This window comes from Plodia interpunctella, chromosome 2, assembly GCF_027563975.2.
Source record: "Plodia interpunctella isolate USDA-ARS_2022_Savannah chromosome 2, ilPloInte3.2, whole genome shotgun sequence".
In the NCBI taxonomy this organism is placed as follows: Eukaryota; Metazoa; Arthropoda; class Insecta; order Lepidoptera; family Pyralidae; genus Plodia; species Plodia interpunctella.
In genome coordinates, this window is record NC_071295.1 from 11,061,212 (window position 1) to 11,088,458 (window position 27,247).

Below are 27,247 nucleotides of genomic sequence, written 5' to 3' on the forward strand. Positions count from 1 at the left end.
AATATAAACATATTAATTAAACAATGTGTTACATGTATTCAAATATGTTTAAGCAACAAAGTTACTAATAATGTCTGAATACTGTACATAGATGAACGTTTTGTATAAAAAACTTTAAAAGTTATCTTAAAACAATTAATAATGCTCAAAATATTTTGGTTTAACCACTAATACTGCATAGTATTAGTGGTAATTAGTTAAAATAAATTAATTACGAATGATGCCTATGTTAGTTAATTAATGCGTAAAATGAGGTCATTAAACTAATGACGTACGATTTCAGTAGAAACAAACATGAAGTTAGTCAAATGTTGACTTCCACCAGCATCAAAGTTTTACCGCGACATTTTCGCGCGGAAAGCCGGGCGTTATCGAGCCGTGAAAAGCTGAAATAATATGTGTATATTTAGAAAATACCTATAGTGAAGCGATTTTACCTGTCTTTAATGTCCATTGTATAACGTGTGATAAAAATAATATATAAATCATCTGTAAATGCGATTAAAATCGCACCTTCATATCTAGTGAACAAGAACATTTTCGTTTTGTGAATCTTGAATCGATTGTGAATGATCAGGTAAGTTTTAAGTGCTTAAATATGATCTGGAACGTATTTTTCTCCTGTATTAATAGTATATTTGGAAAACTATATCAAATCTTTTGCTACAATTAGGTTATAAGCCGTCGGTGGGCGATAAGCCAAGCCAATTATGCTTGAACCGGCTGTGCCTGATATAGGCTTTTAAGTTTCTTAATTCAGTAATATTTTAATAAAATGGTAGTGTAAAAGTTGTATCATGTCATGTAAGTGCTATTTTTGTAAATTTCCAAAAGCGGATGGGCCTAGAAACCCAAGCTAACGACGTGTCTAATGGCGCTGACGGAGGATTTCGCGCGCGATTGTGACGGATTCGTGGCATTTTTTACGACAGCTGATTGACTTTAATCCACATTTTTATGTAACCAAATCAATAATTATGAACAGTAGTGAGTGTAAAATATGTAAATTGTTTAAATATAGTGTTATTTCATTGCTAAAATAGCCCTCGAAATTTTTTCTCCCGCCAATCAGCAGGGGGCACGCTATGAATACATCGGCTCAGTTGGGGTCGAATACATCTAGAAATCGGATATTTTCTGTGCTCATACGATTCAAATGAAAGTTACGGGGTAGTAGAAACCTTAAAAATTCCGTTGGAATTGCAAATTTGCCCCAAATATGGTTGTCAAATGACATAACCCTATTTTCACATTGAGCATGACATGCGGTTGTTTTAGGTCAATAGTCCTTATTTTAACTGTATTGTGTATTGAATACGACATTGGTATTGACCGAGCCCTGTGTTTCAGACATTGGAGGTAGGGTGGCAGTAGTTTCCCTGCGTCTACAATGGCTCAAAATGGGTATGTAACAAGTGTCCCACACTGGAGCTCTGTCGACCTTGATGTTCTGTTTACTCATTTTTACACCTGTTTTCAGTTCTTCCAATGATGACACTGAAAGACGTATGAACCTTAAAAGGAAAAGAAATTCAACTGACGATGAGGTTTGCTATAATCTCCTTATTTGATGAAGCATTAGTGATTAGATTGGGAGTGTTAACTTATTTCCCTGTTGCAGGTGGAGAATATGCCACCTGTGAAGGTACCGTCTTCAGTGGAGGACCATTTGGTAGAACAACCAGCCCACAATGTAGTGGTAGAGTCGTCCTGTTCAAGCGATGATGAGGGCTCCCAATATGGAGCCATAGAACAGCCACAAAGTGTTTTTACTGACATAGATTATAACCCTGATAGTTTCCTAAGCCCACCGAGTATACCTGAATTGCCTAATTGTGTATTGAGCCCCTTAGAAAATGTGGCTAGAGGCGAGTCCACTCCTCACTCTAATAAAAGACCTAGGTAAGATCACCTTTAATCTACATTTCAACTCTTTAGTTTGAGTATTACCTCACCAAAAGGAATTTCATATTCTTGTTCACAATACCTATAAATTATAATTTTGGCATGGCAATAGTAATCTAGTTTTCACTGTATATCAAACAGCTGATCTTTGTTTTTATGATAATAGGTCAGTGAACTTTGAATTATAAATTAGTATTATTTGCGAAATTTCCTCTTCTGTGATCTGAATTTATAATTTACCTTAATTCAATAGTGCTAGTGATCAAGTGGTTAATATACCTGTATCTGTGGTCAAATATTCCTACATTCAAATCCTGTCCTGATTCAGTCATGGCTGGCCATGGTAATCAGCAGATTTCTTGTTAAACATAGTGGCAATTCTAAACAGTATATTTATAAATCTTATTGCTGTGTGAATATATTAAAAACTATTCTACACTAATAATCTACATTTACACTAATATTATAAAGAGGAAGTATTGTAAGTATATATTGTGTAGGAGGTAATCTTCAGAACTCCTCAACTGATTTCCGGAATTCTTTCACCAGTTAGAAGCTGCATTATTCCTAATTGACATAAGGCTAGTCGTTTGCAGTATAAAACCTCATTTAGTGTCATAATAATTAATTAAATAAAATAATTTTATTGCACCAAAAATAATACACAAGATATTCATTACTACTCATAACTTAGTTACCTTCTGCAGGTATTAGGATAATAGTTAGGTAATAATTTTGAATAAGACAAATAAACAGCCTTATCGCTAGTGCAGTCTCTTCCAGGCTACCTTGAATAAGCATTCCATCACAGACTCTTTCCTTGCAGCACCAGCAAAACAGAATGCCCGTCTCTGCCCAAGCGGAAGTGCCCCCTCCCCGTGTTGTCGTGGGCGAACCCGCAGGAGGTCTGGAACGGCATGTGCGAGTGCGACGCGCGCTCCAGCAACAACAAGAACGCCAACATGTTCGACAAACATCCCAAACTCCAGATCCGCATGAGAGCTATCTTACTGGACTGGCTTAATGAGGTAAGTGTATTTACAATTTTAGATAACCCATCTTTATATTTTAACCGTCGTTGTGGGCGACTCCAACTAGCACTTATTAGTTAAGACTGTTTTATTTTGACAAGTTTTTGTGTAGTTGGTAAAATTTTCTTAACATCAATTTATAGTTTTGTAAATTCATGTTTATTCAAGGAGACCACACTTATATTGATTTTTCTTGTGGTTGTTATTAGTGAAAAGAATTAATATATAAATACGTTTAAAATATTCAACTGTTAATGTTGTGTCAAATGGAAAAAGAAATGTCACATCACAGCTAATGTAGAGCTCTAGTACAACTTGAATCATATAGTTTAAATTATTGTACACCTTTAAATAAAATTCATACTGTCATAAACTTTAATAAATTCACACATAGTAGTTATTATCTTTTTTATATTACATGCTGCACTACAGAGACCCGTTACGTAAGGTAAGTATTATCAAATAAATAATGTGTAATTTAAGTTAGATATAGCGCTCCGAAATATAATGCACAAATGCTCTGAACGTCGTAAATTAGGTGTATACGGTTCAGGCCCGGCGTAAACTCAACTGGGCGCAACCCCATGCGCCCAGACCACAGACCGCTCGGCCTGCCTGGGTGTTATTGTATACTAGCTGCGGAATTTCGGGTACCCTATGTTTTATTCCAGGTTATACCCCGTCTACCAAATTTTATAACAGTCTGTCCAGTAGATTTTGCGTGAAAAAGTAACAAACATATATCCTCACAACCTTTCGCTTTTGTAATATTAGTAGGTTTTTTACCTAATTTAAGTTAGCTAACGCACCAAAACATACACAAATTTTGCTTTCAACTTCGTAAACTGAACGTAAAAAAATTTGTCCGGCGTAAACTCAGCAACGCCACTCAAACGTAACGTTTTTGCCTGAAAAACCATCTATCTATCTAGATACCACCGAATTTCACAGATAAACATGCGGAATATAAGAACAAGCTTTATTCGCTTAGGTATTTATTTTTATATTTAATCTTTTCCTAATTGGCAATATTATACTTTGATTGTAAACATTTTAATGTAATTATACTTACTTCGTATTGTGTCCTATCAGATTAGTCGTCAAGTAATCCCCTTGTAAAGCCCGGTCTTGCTTGCATAGAATCGAGAGTTGACTCTGGCTACATTTTGTGAGCAATCAACCCCTGTAAAGTTATCCTGTTGAGTTGTTCATGAGGAAAACTTAGAAATGTATATCTCATACGGCATACAACTATATGGAAATAGATTCAGTACATTTCCAGTGAAATTTAGATGACACGTTTAAGTTTCATATAAGTATGCCTCTGCTAATAATAATTTTTATGACATTACAATTACTTTCCCGACATTGTATCGCATATAGGGGAGTAATGTAAAAATAGGGTCGACGACCTGTTTTTTGCTGCGTGTCATTGACCTTACAAAAACCAACGCGTTTTGTAACACCATCGCATCGTAGCTTAATTGGTTTTATTTTCAAACTTCAGTTAAAAAAACCTTAAGCATTTATCGCTATATAGATTGACAAGGATATACGATAAGCCGTTATGGTTTCTCAATAGTAGTGCTTATTCCGTGTCAATAAAAGCTACAATTGATCAACAATTTTGGCTTAAAGTTAGCTTCTTCTGACAGACACCCTGACCCTCCCCTGACCCTCAGTCTAATAAATTTGACGACAAAAACAACAAACAATCAACATTTGTAAAGATTTTCGATTTTGATTCATCATCAGTTTACAATGTCTCGTTGCGTCTTGACATTGAGATTGTATTTCGAATTGTAAATACAGATTTTCCAGTGTCTATGGTCCATTGTAATATTGACTTACTCGTAGAATCGGAAACTAGTTTCAATTAAGTAAATAAAGAAAATCTAATACTAGCACGTAATTATCCTGATTTTAGAATTTGAATTCGTTGCAAAAATTTTTTACTTAAACTTATTTGTTCCTAGTTTCGCCCCAGGGCTTCGCTTTCGTAGAAATATCAGGATAAATTTATCCCATGTGCATATATCATATATCATTTATATGTATAACGTTATATTCTATCCGGATACCAAATTTTATCGAAATCCTTACCATAAAGTTTGCATGATTGAATAAGTAGCTCTTCACGCTTTATCTACTCATAAATCTTCCATCTTGCATACATATAGCGAGTATTACAGAGAAGGACATAGGGTATGTGGTAAAGTTGCCTGCAACATTCACATATGAGGCCTGAGCTATGCTAATCTCATAAGATCATTCCTTGTTATCATTTTCAAAATGCTGCTTCAGGTCTGCTAGCTCTGCGTAGACTTATTGTACTAGCGATAATGAACTTAACAGTCCTTTTATTCACTCACAGTACTATTAGGCTGTGCCGCTACCAGAAATCAATAAATCAATAAAGCCCATAGTGGGGTTCGTTGACGAAGTGTTAAAAAAAAACTCGTCTGCTGTCTACACTGATGATTTACTAAATGGGTGGGGCCACGAGTCAAAAAACAAAATAACGTACTTCTAGCAAGCCATGTAATGTGGAGCAATCCAGAACCCTGGATCGCACGTAAAAGTTAATATTTCTGAGGTGTCAACCGGTCGTAAAATGATCACAGAATTTTTAAAATGTTTTTAACTGGGCCGCTGGGAGCTTTGATGTTTCAAACGTCACAGCCTCGAATGTAACGATGACGAATTCGCGGAATCCCTTAGCATGTCCGGATATGTCTATCTGTCTGTACTATCATATTACTAAAACACTATGATTCATTGATTCTGCCTTTTGAAGATATCTAGATATTTTCTTTCTCTAGTTAATCATCCTTATCTAAGCTTCCACACTATCGGCGAACGTAAATGCATGAACATTGCATAGTTTGTATGAGTGGTTTAATTTACCGCAATGTATGCCGAATCCGTCAACATTCAGTGAACTTTTTCGCGATAATGTGGAGCCGGCGTTGGGTCAGTAATGTAACTCGTATATTCTTTTCACAATCCACAGTACCTGTGACCCGGGCGACCGAGCTCAGCTCAGCTCAGTATTATTAACCAGAAATAAAACTGCATTTTGTTTTTAAACAACACCGAGTGTAGTTGGGTGAGAATCGAACCTATAACCGTCAAATTCATAGGCAAACGCGTTAAGCGTTGAGGCAACAATTTTTTTTAGTCTATGTTTAACCTAGCTTTACCCACCGGTCACTAGGCTAATGAGTATAAAATATGTCTCATTTCAAACTGTAAGCAAAGCTGAGTTCTTGCAAAACGTACGCAGATAACGGACCTGAATTTCAACGAGCTCTGCCACAAACGGCCATGAATTATCTAGTTTCATAGTAGCTAACTTATCTTGACCCAGACTGCGCTTGCTCCGACAACGCCAGCATAATATTTATTTATGCATTTTCATGTCTCTATCTCTTTCATCAGACTTTGACACCGAGCAGAGGTAAGCATAAAAACTAAAAAAAAAAATCTGCTTTTATTTTACAAACGGCTGTCTGCCTCGATACGTCGATTCCTTGGGAATGCTATGGTTGCCTATCAGCTTGCCTATGGTATCCTTTTGTCGCTTCGTACGATATCCACGGCATGATATGGCATAGTCCAAATCTAGGGCGGAACCACATATCTTTTTCATATGTCTGCAGGCCAGCTGTGTCAAATTCAAATCATTTATTCAGGAATTACACCTTCACAGGCACTTTTTCACCTCAATTTTTATATTAAATAGTAATTTCTCACATGCTACAAACTACTGGCGTTGTCATGGAGAGGATATGCGTGCCAACGATGCTATAGGTCCGGCATTATTCGTTCTTAATAGGATTCGAGTCCATGCCTTTTCAAATGCAAGTCGATTGCCTAAACCGCTGCACTGCCTCTCTTTCACCTGATATTAATATTATTTATTGAATATCATCATGTAGAGCGTGAGATTTTTCATAAAAAAATCACACAATAATAATCACATTCTTAGATATCGTTTGACACCATTAACGTTTCGACCTAATTAGGATTGTTCTCTTAGCCTAGTGAACAACATGAATCGATCATTCCGCAGTTGCGATGTTTATGTAAATGTTTAATTATAGTTTATTCTAAGCTAATTTTGATAACGGTTGCTGTGTAGTGAACGTGAAGTTTTAGATGCATCGAATTCCTTGATTTGATTCTAAGATGCGTCAGAACTGAAAAAAGATTTTCTTTAGTATAGAAGTACATATTTAATACAGTCAGTCAGGCAATCTGTGAAATAAGTATGTATTTTTTTTGTACTCTGAAAATCAAATAGATTTTTGTACTTATAATAATAAAAGTCGTACAAAATAGAACCATTTGTTCTCCTTCGATTCGTCTTTGTCTGTCATTAATTTTCAAATATTCTATCCTACTAATATTATAAAAGCGAAAGTTTTTGAGGATGGGGTATGTATGTTATTCTTTCACACAAAATCTACTGGACCGATTGTTATTAAATTTGGTACACGGGTAGAATATAACCTGGAATAACACAGGGTACTTTTTATCCCATAATTCCCACGGGGCGCAGCTAGTCTTCTATATTTTACAAATAAACCTTCGTTAATTAACTGTCTAAACAACATTGAAAACTGCATCGAAATCCGTTGCGTGGTTTAAAAATAAGCTTTAGCGACTTTGTTTTATGTTATGTAATTAATGATAATAACATTTCATTACCCCAGGTATGCGAGGTGTACAAACTGCACAGAGAGACATTTCACCTGACAGTAGACTACATAGACCGGTACCTCACCAACACAGAAGACGTGCCCAAGGGCCGGCTACAACTCATAGGTAAGTTGTTGAGAGTTCATGCTAGCTGCTTCAACTGCAAATGTCTGAGAAACATAAAGGAATGGATAGAAATCCACAGAATTAAAGAGCTGTTTGTTTTTTAAATAAAGAGAACTCTGTTTTTATATTGTAAACACATTTTAACACTTGAAATTGACGTAACATTTGGATGAATAGTGTTTTGTCTACATAATTGACATTTAAAAAAATCTAATCTAAGCCTGAAAATTTATGAATTATTTTAAACTGCGTCTTGGCTTCTTGACGCTTTTTGATCAATAATACGAAAAATGCATTTAGCTGGATAATATTTTTTGTTGTGGGTCATATTATATCCGTGATAACTTCTAAAATGTTGATGGAAAAAGATGAGTTTGCGAAGCTCGCTATCGACCTTGAGTATTGGAGTGGCCCTGCGCGTAGTAGAACATACTATTATGAAGAAAATGGGAGCCCTTCAGTGAGACACAACGATATAAAAAAAACTAAGCCAACAATTCAAATTGTTTAATGTCATTCATATTGTACATACAACAAGCATGCGGCATACCTGAACAAAATCCCGTTATTTTTGAAAAAGTTATGGTCTCTATATTTATTGAAAAAAAAAACATATAGTAAAAGTTATTTATTGCATCAATTTCGAATACTAGTTTCTCTTTCTTTGAAATCGTAGTACAAAAGAGGGATTTGGTTTTGAAAAGTTCACGAACACAACCTACAGTCATGGGAGTCATAAGAATGTATAAAGAGACATTTAACACTAACTATAATCTGTTTTAGGTATTATTAAATACCATTATTATCTTGACATCTCACGTAATATTAAAGATCGTAGTCAACACCTTAATCATGTTGTCCTATTGCACAATTGTATTGTAAATAAGATTTATTCTAAACTAGCTGTTTACCCGCGACTTCGCCAGCATAGCTTCAGCATTGCTTCTGACTACATAATTATATTTTTGGTGATTACTGTGGTTACACATGCCAGATTACTAATTTATAGGACCAATGTTTTCGTATGATAGCTAATTAAGTCGTCTTTTAAACATATAAACTCACCCCCATTTGGGAGTTGATTTAAAAAAAATAGCCTATGTTACAACGGTGGTCTTTAAGTAAATGTATACCAAATTTCATCGAAATCGATCCAGCTGTTTAGTCATGAAAGCGGAACATACAGACAGATTTTATAATTTATAATATTACTTATTATTTTGTATAATGACAGCGTTTCATGAGGTTTTCCATGGTGCAGAGTTCACTAACAACACGCATTAAAAAGTTGCATAATAAATTATCATATATTAATTGTACTGCATAGATAGTACACATTTCGACGGAGATTTATTGAAAAACGAAGGGGAAGCCTTTTCGCAGCAGTGGGACACATCAATAGGCTATTAAAAAAAAAATTCCTCAGATTATTGCATAACGTCGATAGCTAAAGTGTTCCATTTATTTTATTTGCTGGGAAATCGCGCCTAGCATTAGCTTTAAATTTGGAAGATTCGGCTCTTAAGTTTACGACCAGCAGCCTGTCTGACGTCCTTGGGATTGTTATAGTTGTTTGTCATCTGCCAAGGCTATGTGTCCCTTTGTCGTCTCGTACGACATCCACGAAAAGATGGTGGTCCTAGGGCGGTGGTGATTCTAGGGCGGTATTACATGCCAAAATCGTGCTTAGCGTAAACGAATCGAGCTATAAAGCTCGCACGACGCGTATTCTTGAATGAAAATTCCAGTCCAGATCCGACCCGTGCGTCACCTGGGATCTCTTCTTGTGAGAAGCACTGAGTACATACAGGAATTTATATGACTTTATCTAATTTCAGGTATAACATGCTTATTCATAGCAGCAAAAGTAGAAGAAGTATACCCACCGAAAATAGGAGAATTCGCGTACGTCACAGACGGCGCGTGCACGACCGAAGAGATCCTTCTAGAAGAGCTGCTTATCCTCAAAATATTGTCCTGGAGCATCACACCGATCACTATTAACAGCTGGTTGAATATATACATGCAGTTGGCAAGCGAAGGCAGAAGTGCGAAAAGAAGGCTTATAGGGGAAAGTGATTTGGGAGCGAACGCGTTGAGAAGTTACACGTTCGTGTTTCCGCAGTATTCGTCGCTGGAGTTTGTGATTTGTGGACAGTTGATAGACTTGGCAGTGTTGCATGTGGAAGTTAATATGTTCCCGTATAGTGTTGTCGCGGCCGCCGCTATGGCGCACTCGTTCAATAAGGACCTCGCGGTTAGGGTGTCAGGTGAGATATTTTGATTTGTTTTTAATTACTAGCTTGTTTTTATAATAAATAAAACTGGTTATTATAAATATTATGGTCAATTTAATTTTTTAAATAAATCACAAATTCTAAAATACCTGCTGCTGTATTACATTTTCCATAATGGGGTAGACAAAGCTAAGAGTTACGAATTTTCAAGTCCATGTTCAGTTGGGCTTAATAGTGAAATGGAGATTAAATAGTAAGATTGCTAGCCTATCGCCTATTCAAAGAATCGCCAGTTTATTTGGGAAAGGTCCCATGATTGACTATTACAATCTGTGAAGAATCAGTTGGCACATTCTATGTTTTTGTTTCGCCTTCAAACCAGCATAAAAAATAATAGATTAACATATTTCTGTCCGCGGCCCGTCTAAACAACGACACATCACCAGCGCCGATTTAAATTTCCCATAAGATTTTTGTTCGCGACAACACTCACTTTCCGATGCACGAGTTTAGCAGTCACCATGATAAGTTGGTCCACTATACGCAGGCTACAGCTGGGAGTCGCTGGGCGCGTGCTACAGCTGGCTGGCGCCGTTCGTGCGCGCCGTGCGCGCTGCGGGCGCCGTCAGCGTAGTGCGGGGCGCGCACGGGGAGTTCCTGCAGAAGGCGGCCGGCCTCGACCTCATCTGCCCCGACCTCAACGTGGACGAGAGCCACAGGATACAGTCGCACAACGTCTGTCTGGACATGTTTGTGAGTAGCACTGCCGACTACGGTTCCTACCGGCGAATTTCGATCTCCACTCCAAGGAATGTGGGCCACTCTCATAGCAAGATGTGACGCATTGGAAGCTTAATTAGTACAGTAACTTTTAAAATCTTATTAATTTCTAAGATTAAAGTAATAATAAAAAATATATGCATGTTAGAACTCGCACAAAAACGAACTTTACAACAATCATTCTAATGACCATACAAACTTTTATCCAGGACCAAGTGTACCAGCAGATGCTAGAGCAGTCATCCTCGGCGTCGCCAGAGGGCGCGGAGGGCGCTAGCGGGTCGCAGTCGCACGTGTTCCCGCCCACGCCGCCGCAGTCGGACCAGAAGAGCCCCAAGACCCCCGCCACCAAGACGCCCTCCACCAGGCATCCAGCGACTGACGTCATACCTCAGGAATGATCCAAGGTATTTGTTATATTGTTGGTAGCTGTTTTACTCGTTGTATGCCTGCGAGGGACCGTTTTAGGAAGCTCCGTTAAGTTTTTTATTAACGTTATTATGAGAAGTTTAAACTGTAAATGTGAATAGCAATTTTTAATTCAGATAGTTTCGATCTTTATGTAAGAACTCAGGATAATAAACTTTGATAAAAATTTAGCACAATTCACACATGACTACTTACGTCGTTATCCTAGATGGCAATATATGTTTCCGTAAAAACCCTCTGAGTAATTACAAATGTACCTATAGCAAAGATGACGTTATAAAGTAACAAATTAGTACTGTCTACAATGAAACTAAGACAATACTTTGAAGACAATAATAGTGACAATACGTGTCGTTCCATGACAAAAAGTACATTATGGAGCGAAGTCGCATAAGACGTTTTACTTGCTCATTTTATAGATGCGCATCGTAACATCGTGATAGTTCACGATTGCCCTCCATAAGGTACCTCTTCTCGTTACATTAACTCCTATGATATTCAGGGTATCAGGGTTAGTGGTAAGTCAAAATGTCAGTTAACCTGAAAAGGTTGTTCCTACGAAATGTCTCTAGCGCCAGATATATAATTTCATGCCAAGTGCGCATACGTTGCATGTACACTTGCATGCATACAAAATATTTAGACTTATAAGGACATTGATTAATTAAATAGTTAAATGATAAGACGAGCTTAAGTGGTATGTAAGTTGACTGGCCATCTTATTAATAAATATAATCAAACACTTTGTAACAATTTTTGTCAACATGTGTTTGTAATATATTTTATGAATAAGACGACCAATTCAAAAATAAAATGTTTAACTTCATTCACAGTAACTGCAGTTTCATGTATATTGATACCTCTCCCTCTGCATTGACTGATGGAATGCAATTCTTTTGCCACATCCAGATGTAGAAAATAACATTTTTCAACTAACCCTGATATATTCTATAGACTTTGCTTCAATTTGAAGCTAAGAAAAGTTCTTATAAAGTACATACATAATAATACATATATATTATCAAGCGATATATAGTTATTAATCTAAGTTGTTATTAAGTTATATCACAATTTGTCTTATATCCATAAATTCCCTTGCTCAGGGGATTTGTAGTTTGTCCAGAATGGGGAAAATTTGGAATAAAAATCGAGGAAAACTATGCTCGCCAAACGAATGGATGTGTCAAAACACCATCTTTGTTTGTCCTAATTTAGATATTGTGTATCGAATGATCAGTCTAGAATAGCTTGATAAATCTGAATGACTAAACATTTTGAAATAACGATTTGGAGTTTATAAGCGACTTACCCACTAATCATACTGACTGGCGCTTCGCATGGAACTCACGTATTTGTTAGGCGGGGTCCACAGTCACGTTATCGCGCCCAACTATTTCTTCTTAGCAAACAATAATTCTAAAAAGAAATTGCCTTTCAGACGTTCAAACACGTGACTATGAAACCTGCCTTATGGTTATTCTAGACTGTGTCAAATTTGGTCACTATTTAGTTATTCATATGCATAACGGGATATAAAACTTGGAACTATTGTTAGGAAGTTTTGAGGGATAGTCACACGAAGTCTTCGTTCCTACATATTTTAAGTTAAAATGTGAATTAAATATAATGAATAAACTAAGCATGACACTGCATTGGCCGTCGGCCTCAACGATGTGATGAACATTCCAAGCTCGTTGTTATTACACTTTCGTAACTGGCAACGTTAGTATGTTTTTATTTCAATTTAACTGTTTCCTATGGCTTGCTTAATATCAATATTTAGATATTTTTTTTATTGTTTTTACCATCTTTATAATAATTTAGTGAGTTTGCATTGCAATATAATCGTTTTCAATCAATATTTTGTATTGAATTAATTATCTACGTCACAGAAATGAAAGATGTGTGAAATTTGTAAAAATAATAACGTTAAGCTTTTAGTTAGTGCTGGTGTAGTTCAATATACCGTCGCGTTTGCGCACTTAATGAATCAATTAAACATGGATCGTACTGAAATCGAATGTGAAACTATTTTTCGTACTCTCATTACTAATTAGTTATTTTTCTCTATTTATAAGCTTAGTTCTTGATTTTCTCTAAATTAATTTTGTAAATATGATTGTAAATCTGTAATTTATTGCCTGAATAATGAACAAATTGTTCATTGAGACTGAATCGCGGATATCTTCCGCCATGCTATGAAAAAATTATATAATATGTATGTTTTAGTTGCATTTTTACATGAAAATTTTGAGAAGCATAGTAGACCAAAGACTATGTCCTAAATCCAAAAAAAATATAAAAATATGATCACATGCTTGACAGACGATGTTGATCTTAATGTAAGATCTTATCTAAAAATATCAAAATGTCTATTTTTTTTTTTGAGATACATGATACACTATTCTGTGAATCATAAGACTTAAACGAAAATCAGCCTTATTTCTCTAACCTAGCTATCTATCTTAGCTAATTTAGCAATTTTGTCAAAAATGCCAAATGGCAGATTTTCGATATGAGATAATATTTTCAAATTTGTCTCTAATTTGTAATTTCATGTTTTTTTAAATATTTTTTCCTTATTGCTATACTATTCTGATCAAATGACTTTTCTAATAAATTATTTTTTATTTCATTAGAACTCTGCAATGGTTAAACATGTCTATATAACGAGCAATAAGTGGAAATTCAGGCTTTCATTCCATCCCTACATTATTTAAGACAAAGTATACTAAACACAACGACCCAACATAGCCAAATAAACTATTATTTCATTCAACATCCCGGCCTATCTCATACAAAGAGGCGATATGGCGTCGCCTCGCTTTTTGTACCTACACAATGAGCGACAGAAGATATCTGTACTCTGTCCAGTTTCTTCTCATGTATGTTTATTAAGCGTTCTCTTGTATGAGCGAAACGATGTCTATAGTTCTCTCTCTCTACATTATGTAGTTTCTGACCGAAGGTGTATTTTTGGCGATATCGGTTCTGGATCAAATACGAAGTTTACTTTTAAAATGTGTGAATGGATATATCGAGATATAGGATACATGTTTAGCAAATCGCCTTTTACCACTTGTTATCACCCAATTCATGAAATTATTTATGTAAACCAATTTTAATATCAACCGATCATTTTTAATGTTCTTATATAGCCTGATTCAATAAATTTCAAAGTTATTTTATCTATTATCATTTATCAAATGATGATAAATGTGATACCGGTTTTGAAGATGCATTTTAGTAAAACAATGTCTAATTAACTTAATTAACTTGACCCAATCTCGTCAAATAATTTAAAATGACATCTTTGAAACTTGTATCAGCCAAATCTGTTTGTACTTTGTAATGCAAGTGATCGATAAGATTAAATCGGAGTATTGTTTTCATTTAGATAAAAGATTGTAGGGTAAGCTAACATTGGAAAACATTACGCTTATGGTGATCGTTCGCCTTATTTAAGACTTAATTTCTGTAAAATATAATATAATAATTTTCATAACAGATAATAAATATAGGTCATTATAAAATAGGTTATTTTTATATAAAATGTATTGAGAACTAATATAAAAACTTAATTATTAGTCTTTTGTCAAAATATATATTCCAAGAATTGTGGTTTGTGAGTGATCTCAAATACAAGTACATACAGAATCAAAGAATAGATTCAAATTTCGGATGTCGTCACTTGTGCAATATAAAATGCATTGTACACTTTTGTACCTATTACTGTTTTTGAGCAGAGGTATTGAATAAATTGTGTCGATGAAATACTGTCTTCTTTATTATTTATGATTACCCTTTTTTAGGTAACCCCTTCACCCCGTTACTTAATTAACACAAACTATCAAATTATAAAAAAGGAAATTGTCATTATAAATTACGAAATGGATTTGCAATGGCAAATGATTCAAGCATGGAATTAGTAGGTACTGAAGTGCTTACTCAATCCATGGTACTACGAAGTACTTACTAAATCCATGGATTCAAGTGTATAATTTTTTTTAAATAAAAAGATATCAAAAATGTACCTTTTTGCATAAACAATTATTTTTTCGAAATAGCCTATACCATTTTTAGCTGTTTCGAAAAATATTTGTACCTTTATATTGATGGACTATATATTGTAAAAAATAAAAAAAAAATTAAGATGTTACTTAAAATTTATAAAATCCGTAATTTTTAGGTTAGAATCTTATAATGAACTGAAAACTTCAATGTTATAATCAAAATCAATGGCTTTATTATCACAAAATAACAATCAACGATACATAATTAAAAATTATTAATCACACTGGATTATAAAAGAAAATATACTTATATCCTAAGGTCGCGGATCGGCCATCCTGCAACAAAAAATAAATTATTTACGTTTGTCTATTTCTGTGCCAAATTTCATTAAAATCGATCCAGTATTTTTTGAGTTTATTCATTACAAACAAAATAATCTTTATAATATGGATAGTATGTATAAATATATAGAATAAAGAGTGTTGTATGGATATCAGACCGGTGTATGGTGATCATGGGCCCGGCGGAGACGGAGCTGGCGTCCTGCGGCGTGAGGAACACGAACTGCCTGCTCGTGTTCTTCAGCGCGTGGTCTATCAGCAGCTCCATCACTATCTTGCGGTTCACGTTGTCCTGGAAATAATACCTTTTGTCATAGATGAATTTGAATAGTCGTTATTGAAAATGAATCAATAATTGGAACTTTATTTTTGACAGGTTTTAGCTTTGACAACTATGTAGTTATCATTATGACGGAAATCCCTTTCTCATCTGAGCGTTTTCCTGGTTTCTTCTTCGGCCGCCCAGGCACCTCTGTCCTACTTTTTCGTCTTCACTGCAATGTGATCGGTTCACCGAGTTTCACTTCGAATTGTTTCGATGGTGAGAATTGAAATGCAAACCCACACTAAGACCTCGGAATGATGTAACTTTCCGGAATTCGGAGCCATCATCAGCGACTCACCATGAACACATCAAATTCGTCCATGAAGTAGAAGGGCAGCTCGACGCACTCCCACAGCGCCATGATGAACGCCACAGTGGAGTACGAGCGCTCGCCGCCGGAGAGAGAGGAAGTCGTGTTCGCGTGACGTTTTTCCCCAGAATCCCGTCCGGTGCATTTTATTTCTAGAGTGCTCTTCGTTATGTCTATTTCCATGCTGCCCTGTTAAAGGTTGTTTAGTAACATTTTAGTATACATGGTACAGTGTTTTTGCCTCCATCGAAAGTGCTTTTATTTGTTTTTTTTAGCTTGATAAATGTTGTATGCCAAATGATATACATAGAGCAAAGTTTTTTTCCATGTCTGACGAAATAAATGATTGAATGAAAAAGTGTGACGACACGCGGAGCTGAAGCAAACGTGTGAGGTAGATATTACGCGGCTCCTCCCCTTTCCGAACAAAAAACTACGTGATGCACGGGTCTTTTCTATATTTGGTCTGTGGGAGGCCTCATCTAGGAGACCATATTTTGACTGTGAAATACGGAGGGACAGATGTGTCGAATCTGTAAATTATATTTTGTGTCATTCAGCTATACGGACCCTAATGAGAAAAGGTCTTTTGAAAAGCAGTAAAACATGATAAAACTCACAGAATAATTGCGCAGACTCAGCATCGATTGGAAGCAGAACTTCACTCTCCTTATAATATGCGTCTGCACCACCTGACAGATCTTCAAATGCTTCTCTGTCGTCTTGTGAACCTGGCAAAAACAAAAAAAATCTGATATCTATTTAGAAATCATTCTATCATAGAATTCAACGGATGCCTCCCCGCACCTTTCAGCCCCCGCGATTACCCTGCGTGCCTGCGTGGAGCCAAAATTCGACTGCAGGAACCAAATATATAAATCTGTGGTAGGGACCAAGTAAACAGGTCAGTCGGCTGTGTTTAACTTTAAACTACGAAGATTTGGCCATGTAGATGTAAAGATATGAATATTCTCCTGTCCAAAACAATTTTGTACACAATGCATGCTAAGCTGTCAAAAAAGGTTTTTACGAACAATTTCACAAGCGTTTAAAGCGTGGCGTGTGGCGTTTCATTATTGTGCAAAAAGTTTTTTAAGAAAGTGAGAATAAGGTTTTTTTTAATTAAACGTTTTTAAAATTAACACTGTACCAGTACTTTACTTATTTATAAAATAGGATAATTTAATTGATTACTGTGTATAGTTCAATTTAATAAACACTAAAGACATCCCACGGCGGAGTTCAAAATGCTCGTGAAATTCACCCTTAAAAACCTAACATCATATTTATTTTGGATATATAAATAAAATGTCCAAACAATTTAGATGTGGTTAAAATTAGACCAGCATGAAATCACAGACCGGTCTCACACAATACAATAAAAAATATCTCAACTTCAGCAGTCAACTGTCTGGGTCTTCCAATATGAGACAAAACTGACCAAAGTCACACGCTCACGGAGCACATAAAAAAGTTTGTGGCAAAGTGTGGTCACGTCGCCACTATTGTAATGGAAGATAAGCAAGACGATTAACGCTGACTGGTACACCACTGTTTGTTTGCCACAAGTCATCACAGAATTTCGAAAAAACAACACAAGACGTCGTATGATACTGCACCATGACAATGCAAGTTCGCACACCGCCCGCCAAACAAAGATGTTTTTGAGCACCCAAAATGTCGAAATTTTAGATCACCCACCTTACAGCCCTGACTTGAGCCCTAACGATTTTTCTACGTTCCCTAAAATTAAGCAAAGTCTTCGTGGTAAACGTTTTAGCTCACCCAAAGAAGCTATTGACGCAAACAAATCGGCCATCTTGCCTACCCTTAATTCGGAGTGGAATATATGTTTTAAAAACTGGTTTGAACGCATCCAAAAGTGTATAAAATATCGCGGAGAGTTCTTTGAAAAACAATAAATGGTAATAATTTATTAGATTGTCTATACTTTTTTCAAACAACACAACTATACAGGCAGCCCTAATATTGCCCATAAAAACAGTATCAATACAAATGAACACAACACAATTGCCATAAACGATCGGGTACATACGTCATCAATGAGGTTCCTCAGCCGGTCGAGCGTGGACTTGGCGTGTCGGTAGCGGCGCTCCGCCCGCAGCAGCTGCTCGGCCACGTCGGCCTTGCACAGCCCGTCGTCGCGGATGGAGCTCAGCTTCAGCTGGGTCTTCCTCAGCTCTTGAGTCACGATCGCGCGGTCTCTGACAGTTTACATTATTTATTTTATTTCTGAAACTATCCGGCCTACCTCGGCTTCGCTCGGGTAAAAACATAATGAATTATACAAGTAAACGTAAGAATCACAAATTGGTGAAAACCGTAGTTTTTGAGATCATCGCGAAGAGACAGACAGACGCGGCAGAGATAATTGAGTGCATTTTGCAGTGTGCTGCCCTGCAAGATACTGCACCCAATAAAAGACTAAATAAAGGACATCCTGTAATCAGATTTATTTTAGTTTTTACTAGCTTGCAGTTGTGTCCCAGTGCTAGGCAAAGGCTTACCCATCCCAGCAGTGGGTTACACAAAGAGGCTAGTAAAAACAAAACATTTATGAAACCCCTAAAGTATGTAGTTGTCGTTCTCAGCCTGAATGCTAACACACTGAAAGTCACTTACCTAGGGTTTTCAACTCTCGCGCACAGTGTTAGAGCTTCTTGCGTCAATTTGTCGATATTGGCGCGCTTCTCCTCCAAAATGGATTCCACTTGGGACAGTTTGGTTTGTTCCTCTTTGAGCTTGCGACTCATATTCTGCCTCTCGCTCGCACCTTGCTCGATCTTGAGTTTCTCTTGCTCTATTTCTTCCTACGGAAGAACAAGTTTCCAGAATTGATATTTGTCGTTTAAAACTCTTTCAATTTGATATGCCAAGGAGCATGACAGAACAACCTTCCAATAGAGCGGTGGGAGAATATGGAGCGGTTCCATTTTAGGGCGGAAACCACACACATCAGCCAGCTAGTTAATAAAATCATTCTATTTCAGGTAATAGCATAAGAACAGGTACAAATCTCACATACAAATGCCAGTGACCCATTTTATAAATATATGTAAAATCGATTGGTGCAAACCGTACAAAAATCCGTCCGTTCGTTTTTGAGTTTATCGCGTTGAGACCGAATGACAAACAGACGCGACAGGGGTACTTCTTTTTATAATAATATGTAAGGGTATGAATAATCTCACGATGAGTGCTCTACTGGAAGTAATGACACCAGCGAGACGCTTCTTCACGTCGCGCACGCCGCCGTCTGATTGGTCAATCTTGTTATTCAAGTCTTGCTCCTGCTTCTCCAATATTTGTAGTTGCTCTTCGAGTGTCTTCAAATTCTCTTTTGTGACGTTTAATTCGTCCACCTGATGAAATAATACGCGTGATAAAATTAATATAGTATCACTTGAAGCGGTGGTGGTGTAATGGTTAAGACGCCCGCCTTGTGGATCGAAAGGTCCCAGGTTCGAATCCTACTCGTGCCAGATGAGTTTGTATACCAATCTGACTCGTGTATAGTAGTTTCCATCGTCCACCACTACCCCGGTGAAGATTTCACACTGGTTGATTCTTATTAACTTGTGTGTGAAATGGAGAAGGCAATGGCAAACCACTCTATTAATAATGCCAAGAAAGTTGTTATGTGTATAATTCCACGTAACGACCACGACCCTCAGCCATGAGGTTCATAAAGATGATCATTTGAGGCTCGGAATCCGATGTAATAAATAGAAGTATGAATAATAAACTGTTATAATACTTAATAATCATTGTATAGTTGTTTTCCTAGACCACCACTTGCTTCCGTTAGTGTGTATGCGACTACCTGCCACTAGATGGCGGTAAGTAGTCGTAAGTCATGTCAGATGCCTTTAGGCGACTTGAATAAAATCTGACACCAGTGTTAAACTCGATATGATGATGATAATATTGAATTAAAGATTTAAGAAACCCCCGACTTCAAAATTTCTTTCATCATCTCATCTGCTAAGAACTAACGGTTTCCAAACGGTTGAACGCACATTGTCCAAATATAGCTAAAAACACACTCGATTAAATTCTCTTTCAAATAAAAAAAAACTAGACACGAGACTGCTACGATGCCACGGACGGATATCTCCACTCCTGTCGTCGGGGGTTAAAAAATATTTTTGTATAAAAATTTTATATAAAAAAATAATAGAAAAATACTGGCAGCTATAATTGTCAATTCAAATAAAATAGCTCATTATTATTTTAATAAAATAAAAAACGAAAATTCAGTTTCTAATTTGGAACACAAACACAACATACCAGCACGGCGTGGTGCGGCGCCTGATGTTGATCAAGCGCTGCAGCGGCTGCCCGCGCCGCTTCCTCCGTAGTATGCCGCGACGCCACAAGCGCTTGAAGCGCTTTCGACGCCGCTCGCTCGTTGTCTCTAGCGGTCCTCGCTTCAGCGTCGAGGCGTTCCGCTTCGGCTTCCAGTGTGCGCAGCGTCGCTTCGGCTTCTTCTATTTCCGCGCGAACTTGCCTGTGGCACAAATGAGCTTTTAAACCGAAAAGATAAAACTAAGTTTCCTTTTATTTCGTTCTCTCTTCTAAAAATATCCATACTAATATTATAAAGAGAAAAGAAATTACTGGGCCGATATTGATTAAATTAAATTTGCCGACCTCGGTGGCGCAGTGGTAAGGTGCTTGCCTCTGAACCGTGAGGACCCGGGTTCGATCCCCGGTCGGGTCATGATGGAAAATGATCTTTTTCTGGTAGGCTCGGGTCTTGGATGTTTATACATATCTATTTGTTATAAAATATAGCATCGTTGAGTCAGTATCCCATAACACAAGTCTCGAACTTACTTTGGGGCTAACTCAATCTGTGTGATTTGTCCTTATATATTTATTTATTAAAATAAATTTGGCACAATAATAATAATAATAGACAAAACCCGAGGGTATTACCCGAAGTAGAGGGGCCGCTAGTTTATGATAAATCAAAAACACACACTTGTGAAGAAGACGAAGATTCTTAAATTTCTGTCAATACTGCTGACAGTGACGCACCAGTTGAGCGCAAGTCGTAGACAGTAGTGTCGTAGCGCATAGAAAGGTCGTAGACGTTATATAGATGTTTATCTATCTTCCTCCTAATTTTTAATATATGTATAAGACCTATATTTGTTAATTGACGTCCTTGGAGAAAAGGCTGCGGTGAAGTTTGTTGCGCCGCTTCTTCTTCACCTGCGCTTTGGAAGCCGGCAGTAGACTTAGTTTAAGTAATTTTTTTTGACGTCAATAAGTGATGTATACGAGTATCATCCTAAATTGAATAAAGAATTTTGAATTTTAGCTGTTCCAAAAGTCGTAGCCCGTAGCCGTAGCACATACAATTTAAAACATTTGGAAAAAAGCATAGGATTTTCATCCTAATTCAGTTAGGAGATTGGACTCACATTTTCCTCTCGGCAGTGCTGGCGGTGAGGTACCGGCTGGGGCGGGCGGAGCCGCCGTAGCTGCGGTAGTTGGGCGCGGGGTAGTACTCCTTGTTGTCACTTGTCACTATCTTCGTGCAATTCTGCGGCACGTTCTCGATCGGGTTCGAAAGCCTTTGTGCATCCTCTGTTAGATAAATAAGTTTTTTTTTAATTTGAACCTGTTTTATCTCTTGCTGATAAAGTATCTGATAGTCTATATATAACAATAAACATTGTTAAAATGGCGTTTTACAAGTGTTGAATAGGGATGCACATAATTTCAGGCAGATTTATCTAGCAGTTAATTTATCTGTCAGATTAAAATATATGTTATCAGAAAGTGGTAAAAAATGCCCTAAATAATTTTATTTCAGGTAAATAACATAATGCTAAATAACTCAATAGCTAAGGAAGAAACCGGGAAAACGCCCAAATGAGGAAGAGAGATAGCGTCATACTTACTCTCATCGTTGACCAGCAGTATACGTTCGACGCCGATATTATCAATGAGATAGTTGGCGACCACGGGGTCGCTGACGTCCAGAGAGTCCAGCGCGGACGAGAAGGCGCCCGCGCGGACCTTGTTGCGGCCGACGTCGTGAGCCCTGCTCAGGAACTTGCTGCACGTCACCGCTGGTTTGGGCTCCTTGCCATATACCTGGATAGATTTACAACTGTACATATTGTACGTACTTAGACGACCTCGGTGGCGCAGTGGCGAAGTGCTTGCCTCTGAACCGTCGGGTCATGATGGAAAATGATCTTTTTATGATTGGCCCGGGTCTTGGATGTTTATCTATATAGTATCGTTGAGTTAGTATCCCATAACACAAGTCTAGAACTTACTTTGGGGCTAGCTCAATCTGTAATTTGTCCTAATATTATTTATTTATATCACAGTACATGTGGATCGATAAAAATGAATTGAACATATTGACCATAAAAAATGAAAACTTGCAAAATATGGGAACTCAGAATATGGGACCACCGCACGAGTATGTTCTTTCAAACAAAAAAAAAAAAACAATTTTGCGTTTCTGATTGTCTCTACGGTTCCTCCTCAGTCGTTAAACGTAGGATCCCACTGTCCGCATTCCTACTACTTTACATATTATCTTTGACGACATCAAACCAGCATTTCTATAATCTCCATACACAAGTTTTAAATAAAACTCATTAGAAGATAGCTTTCACTTACTTGTTCCATGATCTCAAACAGTTTACGAGAGTCTTCAGCGGTGTTAACGCAAAAAGACTGGATGCCGGCGCCAATGATGTGCTCCAGAGCTCCGCCCCAGTGCTTCTGCTTTACCTTTAAATATGCACCTGTTGCAGACAATAAAAAACCATGACAAATGAAAATTAATACAGGACTAAAGTATAGGCTCAATCGCAACAGTCAAAAAATATCTGTATCTGAATCACAGCCCTATATATCTTAATGTAAACAAGTAGTGTATAGAAAATAGAAACAGTCTACTAAACTAGAAACCCCTTCTATCATATAACTAATAAATAAAATTAGAAATATGCACAAGTAGGCACGTTTTAGTAGCGCATTGTTGGCACTATGGTTTTAGTATGTGAAAAAATTCTTTTTTTCATCTAGTGTTGCAATTAAATGATTATATTTTATTCTATTCTGTGAGAAATGAAGGCTACGACAAATCATTGCATTAATATTGCCAAGAAAATGAAACACACACGGTTTCATGGACACTCGGACCCTCAGCCATGAGGACACTTGACATTTTGTGTATCATTAACATTCTGGCAGCAACACGAGCTCACCGACGGGTCCCCGAGGCGGCGCACTGAAGAGCCCCGGAGCGCTGCGCACGCGCCCGCACAGCTCCACCATGCGGCTGCCGTACACGGCCAGGGAGTCGTTGCTGCGGGACTCCAGGTCCTGGAGGATCCTCTTCAGTTTGTCTGTTGATACCAACATTTATTACTGCGAAAATGTTATTAAAACTAGAATTACAATAATTTAACTAGAAAAACAAATTATTGGTTTATAAGTTGGATATTGTACAACTAAAATATAAAAAATCTTGACAGTGAATAGTCAGCAATAGGCAGCCGGTCCTAAAATCACAGTCGAATCTTTAAAAGTTTAAATCTTTTACTCCGAGCTTCGCGGTCTCCCAGTTTCGAATACAAACGGATGAGAACTAATAATAGACGTGGGGTAACGAATTTACATACGCAATTCCGTCCTCTGGCGTACGACCCGCTGCTGCGCGTCGTCAGCCTGCGCATGCGCGTGCGCCGCGGCAGCGCGCGCCTGCGCGGCCTCGTGCTGCGCCGTGTCGTAGCGCGCGCGCGTCGCCGTCGTCGCGCGCTCCGCGTCCGCCGCCAGGCGCTCCAGCTCCGCGCGGCGGGACACCGCTTGTCCCGAACTGTGTACCACAAATCATATTCCCGTTTTCATCCAAATGGTTTCAGACTCTATATAAAAAACGATGGTGGTGCAATGGTTAGGATGCTGAAGGTTCTATGATATGAATATTCAAATCTTAAGGTATGACTAAAATTTTTGATTTGCCCTTTTTACAAATAGGAGAATTTATAAGAACATTAATTTATAATAGTCAAAATATGTAATGTTTTAATAGATGATCACTGTGCTAGGCTAAGTGTTATAGTAAAGGTCCCCAAGATACATGATTTGCCTAGTTTAGATGCAGATGTTTACGATGCCCTCACTGAATGGTGTGTATCTCGCGCTGGAGGTCGGCGAGCCTGCGCAACGCACGCGCGTGACGCACACTGAGCTTGCTGCGCTGCGCGAGCGCCGCGCGCTGCGCCGACTGCGCCGTCCGCGCCGACTCTTCCCGCTCCCGCAGCTCTTGTTCCAATGCTGTCTTCTCGAGGTTCTTCTCGTCAAGTTGGCCTTTCAGTTGTCTGTACAAATATTATATATGTTGACATAACAATCTGATGGAGTTATCTCAGCAATAGCTACTTCAATTTATAACATTACATATACGAATCAACTTCCAAAACTAGGTCAATCTAAAAAAGATAATTTTCCATTTTGACTTGACCAGAGAACAAATGCGGGACCTCTATTACGCTGTGATGACTATCAGGGTACAGGGATAATCAAAATAGTTGTTATGTAAAATTTTACTAAAAGTAAAACATAGAAAGAGTAAAAATAGACTTATAATAAGTATTTCTGTAATTACCAGCGAGAACCTAGTCTTTCAAATCTAGTTTTAAGAATGCAAGTTGTTGGTACTTTATATTTAAATATTTTTTAAGTACCCCTTTGTTTTAGGAAATAATTTTCAAATTTGTAAACATAAAACTTTGAATGCAGGGACTAAAAAACTTCAGTGTTACAACAGTCTTCAGCTGTAAGAGCTGTCTGTCAAAAAACTTGCTGCTATTGAGAAATAATAAAAAAAAAACATTACTCACTCAACAACTCCCTTATTGTTCCCAACACTATCAGACATCTTGGATAGCTTCTCTGTGATCTTTTGTACCTTCAAGTTCTGCTTATCATACTGAGCCTGCACCTGGCCAGCTTCCCGCTCAAAGTCCACTATCTCACTCCAATAGTACTCATTCTGCAGAGCTTGTTTTTTGGCTTCAATCTCATCTCGTGATTGGAGCTGTTCATAACTCAACTTCCATTTTTTATAGTCCTTCTCCAGCACTTGACAGGCCTGTGTGTAATATACATGTTGTGACATATGATTATTTAAGAATAAATTTAGTATTTTCTGTCAATTTCTACAACTTGTAAATTTGACAAGCATCTGTGTAATATACTAAAAATATAAGCGAAGATGGACTTGAAGCAAAAAAATTTGGTGCAGAAGATAATATTACTAATACTGCCTATTAAATGAAATCAAAAGGTTTTTACTAATAAATGAAGAAACTGTCTCTACAAAAACTCTACACTACTTTGATCAAAATTAAAAGTGACTCACATCATTTTTCCTGTTCCAAATATTGTGGGCTTTATTGCAATTATCCAAAGCCCACTTATAATTGGTCTCCGTCTGGTCCAGATTGGTGGCCTTCCTGAACAGAGAGTATTTCTTCTTGGCATCTGAAGCATGGAAGCTTCTCGCATCATCCTGATTGAGGACAGATATAGGGTTGTCCACTTGTATGTCATGGGCAAGTATTATTGAATTCACCTCTTCAAACTTTGTTGAAACAGTTTCTCCTATTAACAAAAGTATGAAACTATATTTTGTTGGTTGTAAGTTACATCATTTGTGGTTCTTCTTCTTACCAAGTATGTGTTTACAATGCTAACACTGTTGTAAGATTTTATCCAAGTCGTAATTTTAGGCATTCATGGTAAGTATTATTGAGGCTTCACACATCACAAGTTTTACAATTATCTCACCCACTGTGGGTACACCATACACCATTTAAATCTCCTCTGCCATTGTGTCACTGTTTAAGCAGATTGTACTCAATGTGGTAAAAGATAGCACCCATGACATGCACAGTGTAGTGAGTAGCAATATGGAAATAAGACATAGAGTGCTATTCTAAGGAATGTCAAGAACATTTCATCTCAGCATGTTGCCAATTGTTTGCATCAGTATCATTGTGAAGCCAAGGTTGGCATGAAAAAGGATAGAACATCAAGCATAGCACCAGACTTAAATAAATAAGAATATTGCATTATGTACATAGTGTAAATTTTTACCTGTAGCAGATTTGACCTTATATCCTCCTCCTCCAGATGCATTTATAGTTCGAACAATAGTAATGTAGTCTCCATATTCATTGTGCTTGTAAGCCCTGGGACTGTTATTTTTAATTTTAATCTCAACTGTGGCTGAATTAGCCCCTTTCTTTATAAAAGCTGTCAAAGATGTAGGAACAGATTTTAAAAATAATATACATTTGCACTGAGAAAAAGTCTGGACGAGAGGTAGGAAGATACTTACAATGCAAATTAGTTCCTCTGTTGGTAGCCGAGGCCCTGCCCCCTAACCCAACGACTAATGCTGTTAAAATAGCACTTTTGCCACTACCATTACGTCCCACGATAAAGTTAACATTTCTGTTCAAATTGACTTCCAAATTATCATGGCAGAAGAAGTTACGAACGTGAATGCTGTGAATTGATCCATCTTTATCTTCCTGGATGATTTCTTCGTCTTCCATTTTGAGACGGGAACGGGATATCTAACCCAGCAACAGCACATCAATCCAATATTTTAACAAGTATAGTAGATACAAGTAGGTATAAAAATTAATTAGGCATTTCAGCAGCCACTTACACTCACAAGAAAACTTAGCAAACCGGTAGGACAAAATCGCGCTCAAAACAAAATTAATTTTGCTTGCTTTAAATTTTGACATTGACGTACTTTTGAAGACGATTTGACATTTGTTTTTACGTGTTTTTTTTTACTAACGTTGGAATTCTGATTTTAGGGCAAATTGTGGATTTCAAGTTTGATGAGAAGCTTCAAAAATAAACTAAAACGTTATGTTCTAAATTTTGTAAAATTCACAAGTACAGATCAAGTCAATCGAAATAAAGTCGAAGGTAGGTAGGCATTTTGGTAGACATCAAGTGAC

At 37.3% G+C, this 27,247-nt stretch overlaps 2 protein-coding genes across 4 annotated transcripts; one reads left to right on the forward strand and one right to left on the reverse strand.

The window, feature by feature from the left end:
• Nucleotides 1-316: 316 nt before the first annotated feature.
• Nucleotides 317-14,986, forward strand: CycE (Cyclin E). Of its 3 annotated transcripts, none has more exons than XM_053766208.1 (9): nucleotides 317-577; nucleotides 1,351-1,404; nucleotides 1,481-1,547; nucleotides 1,622-1,902; nucleotides 2,732-2,933; nucleotides 7,655-7,766; nucleotides 9,605-10,036; nucleotides 10,551-10,756; nucleotides 10,993-14,986. In XM_053766208.1, exons 2-9 carry the CDS (start codon nucleotides 1,391-1,393, stop codon nucleotides 11,182-11,184), a joined length of 1,506 nt encoding a protein of 501 aa, XP_053622183.1. In that variant the 5' UTR covers nucleotides 317-577; nucleotides 1,351-1,390; the 3' UTR covers nucleotides 11,185-14,986. The 3 variants fall into 3 exon arrangements, with proteins under 3 accessions (XP_053622183.1, XP_053622191.1, XP_053622201.1); XM_053766216.2 differs by lacking the exon at nucleotides 317-577 and adding an exon at nucleotides 884-987; XM_053766226.1 differs by lacking the exon at nucleotides 317-577 and adding an exon at nucleotides 1,033-1,278.
• Nucleotides 14,987-15,435: 449 nt separating this feature from the next.
• SMC6 (Structural maintenance of chromosomes 6) lies at nucleotides 15,436-27,025 on the reverse strand. The gene is made up of 18 exons (XM_053766195.1): nucleotides 26,608-27,025; nucleotides 26,364-26,522; nucleotides 25,627-25,868; nucleotides 25,106-25,356; nucleotides 24,386-24,583; nucleotides 23,885-24,078; nucleotides 23,468-23,608; nucleotides 22,875-23,002; nucleotides 22,139-22,334; nucleotides 21,656-21,821; nucleotides 20,514-20,733; nucleotides 19,415-19,585; nucleotides 18,846-19,033; nucleotides 18,259-18,427; nucleotides 16,823-16,933; nucleotides 16,191-16,391; nucleotides 15,726-15,859; nucleotides 15,436-15,561 (listed from the first exon to the last, which is right to left on the reverse strand). The coding sequence occupies exons 1-18, from the start codon at nucleotides 26,825-26,827 to the stop codon at nucleotides 15,540-15,542; spliced, it is 3,111 nt and encodes a 1,036-aa protein (XP_053622170.1). The 5' UTR covers nucleotides 26,828-27,025; the 3' UTR covers nucleotides 15,436-15,539.
• Nucleotides 27,026-27,247: the final 222 nt, after the last annotated feature.

Bases quoted from the DNA above. Each gene is read 5' to 3' on its own strand.
- CycE (XM_053766208.1), top strand. The intron at 1,548-1,621 runs GTTTGCTATAAT...TCCCTGTTGCAG, and splicing joins GAAATTCAACTGACGATGAG to GTGGAGAATATGCCACCTGT. The intron at 1,903-2,731 runs GTAAGATCACCT...CTTTCCTTGCAG, and splicing joins CACTCTAATAAAAGACCTAG to CACCAGCAAAACAGAATGCC.
- SMC6 (XM_053766195.1), bottom strand. From the start codon at position 26,827: ATGGAAGACGAAGAAATCATCCAGGAAGATAAAGATGGATCAATTCAC. The intron at 20,734-21,655 runs GTGAGTCCAATC...TTTGTGCCACAG, and splicing joins AGCACTGCCGAGAGGAAAAT to GCAAGTTCGCGCGGAAATAG. The intron at 19,034-19,414 runs GTGAGATTATTC...GTTCTTCCGTAG, and splicing joins CTTCCAGTAGAGCACTCATC to GAAGAAATAGAGCAAGAGAA.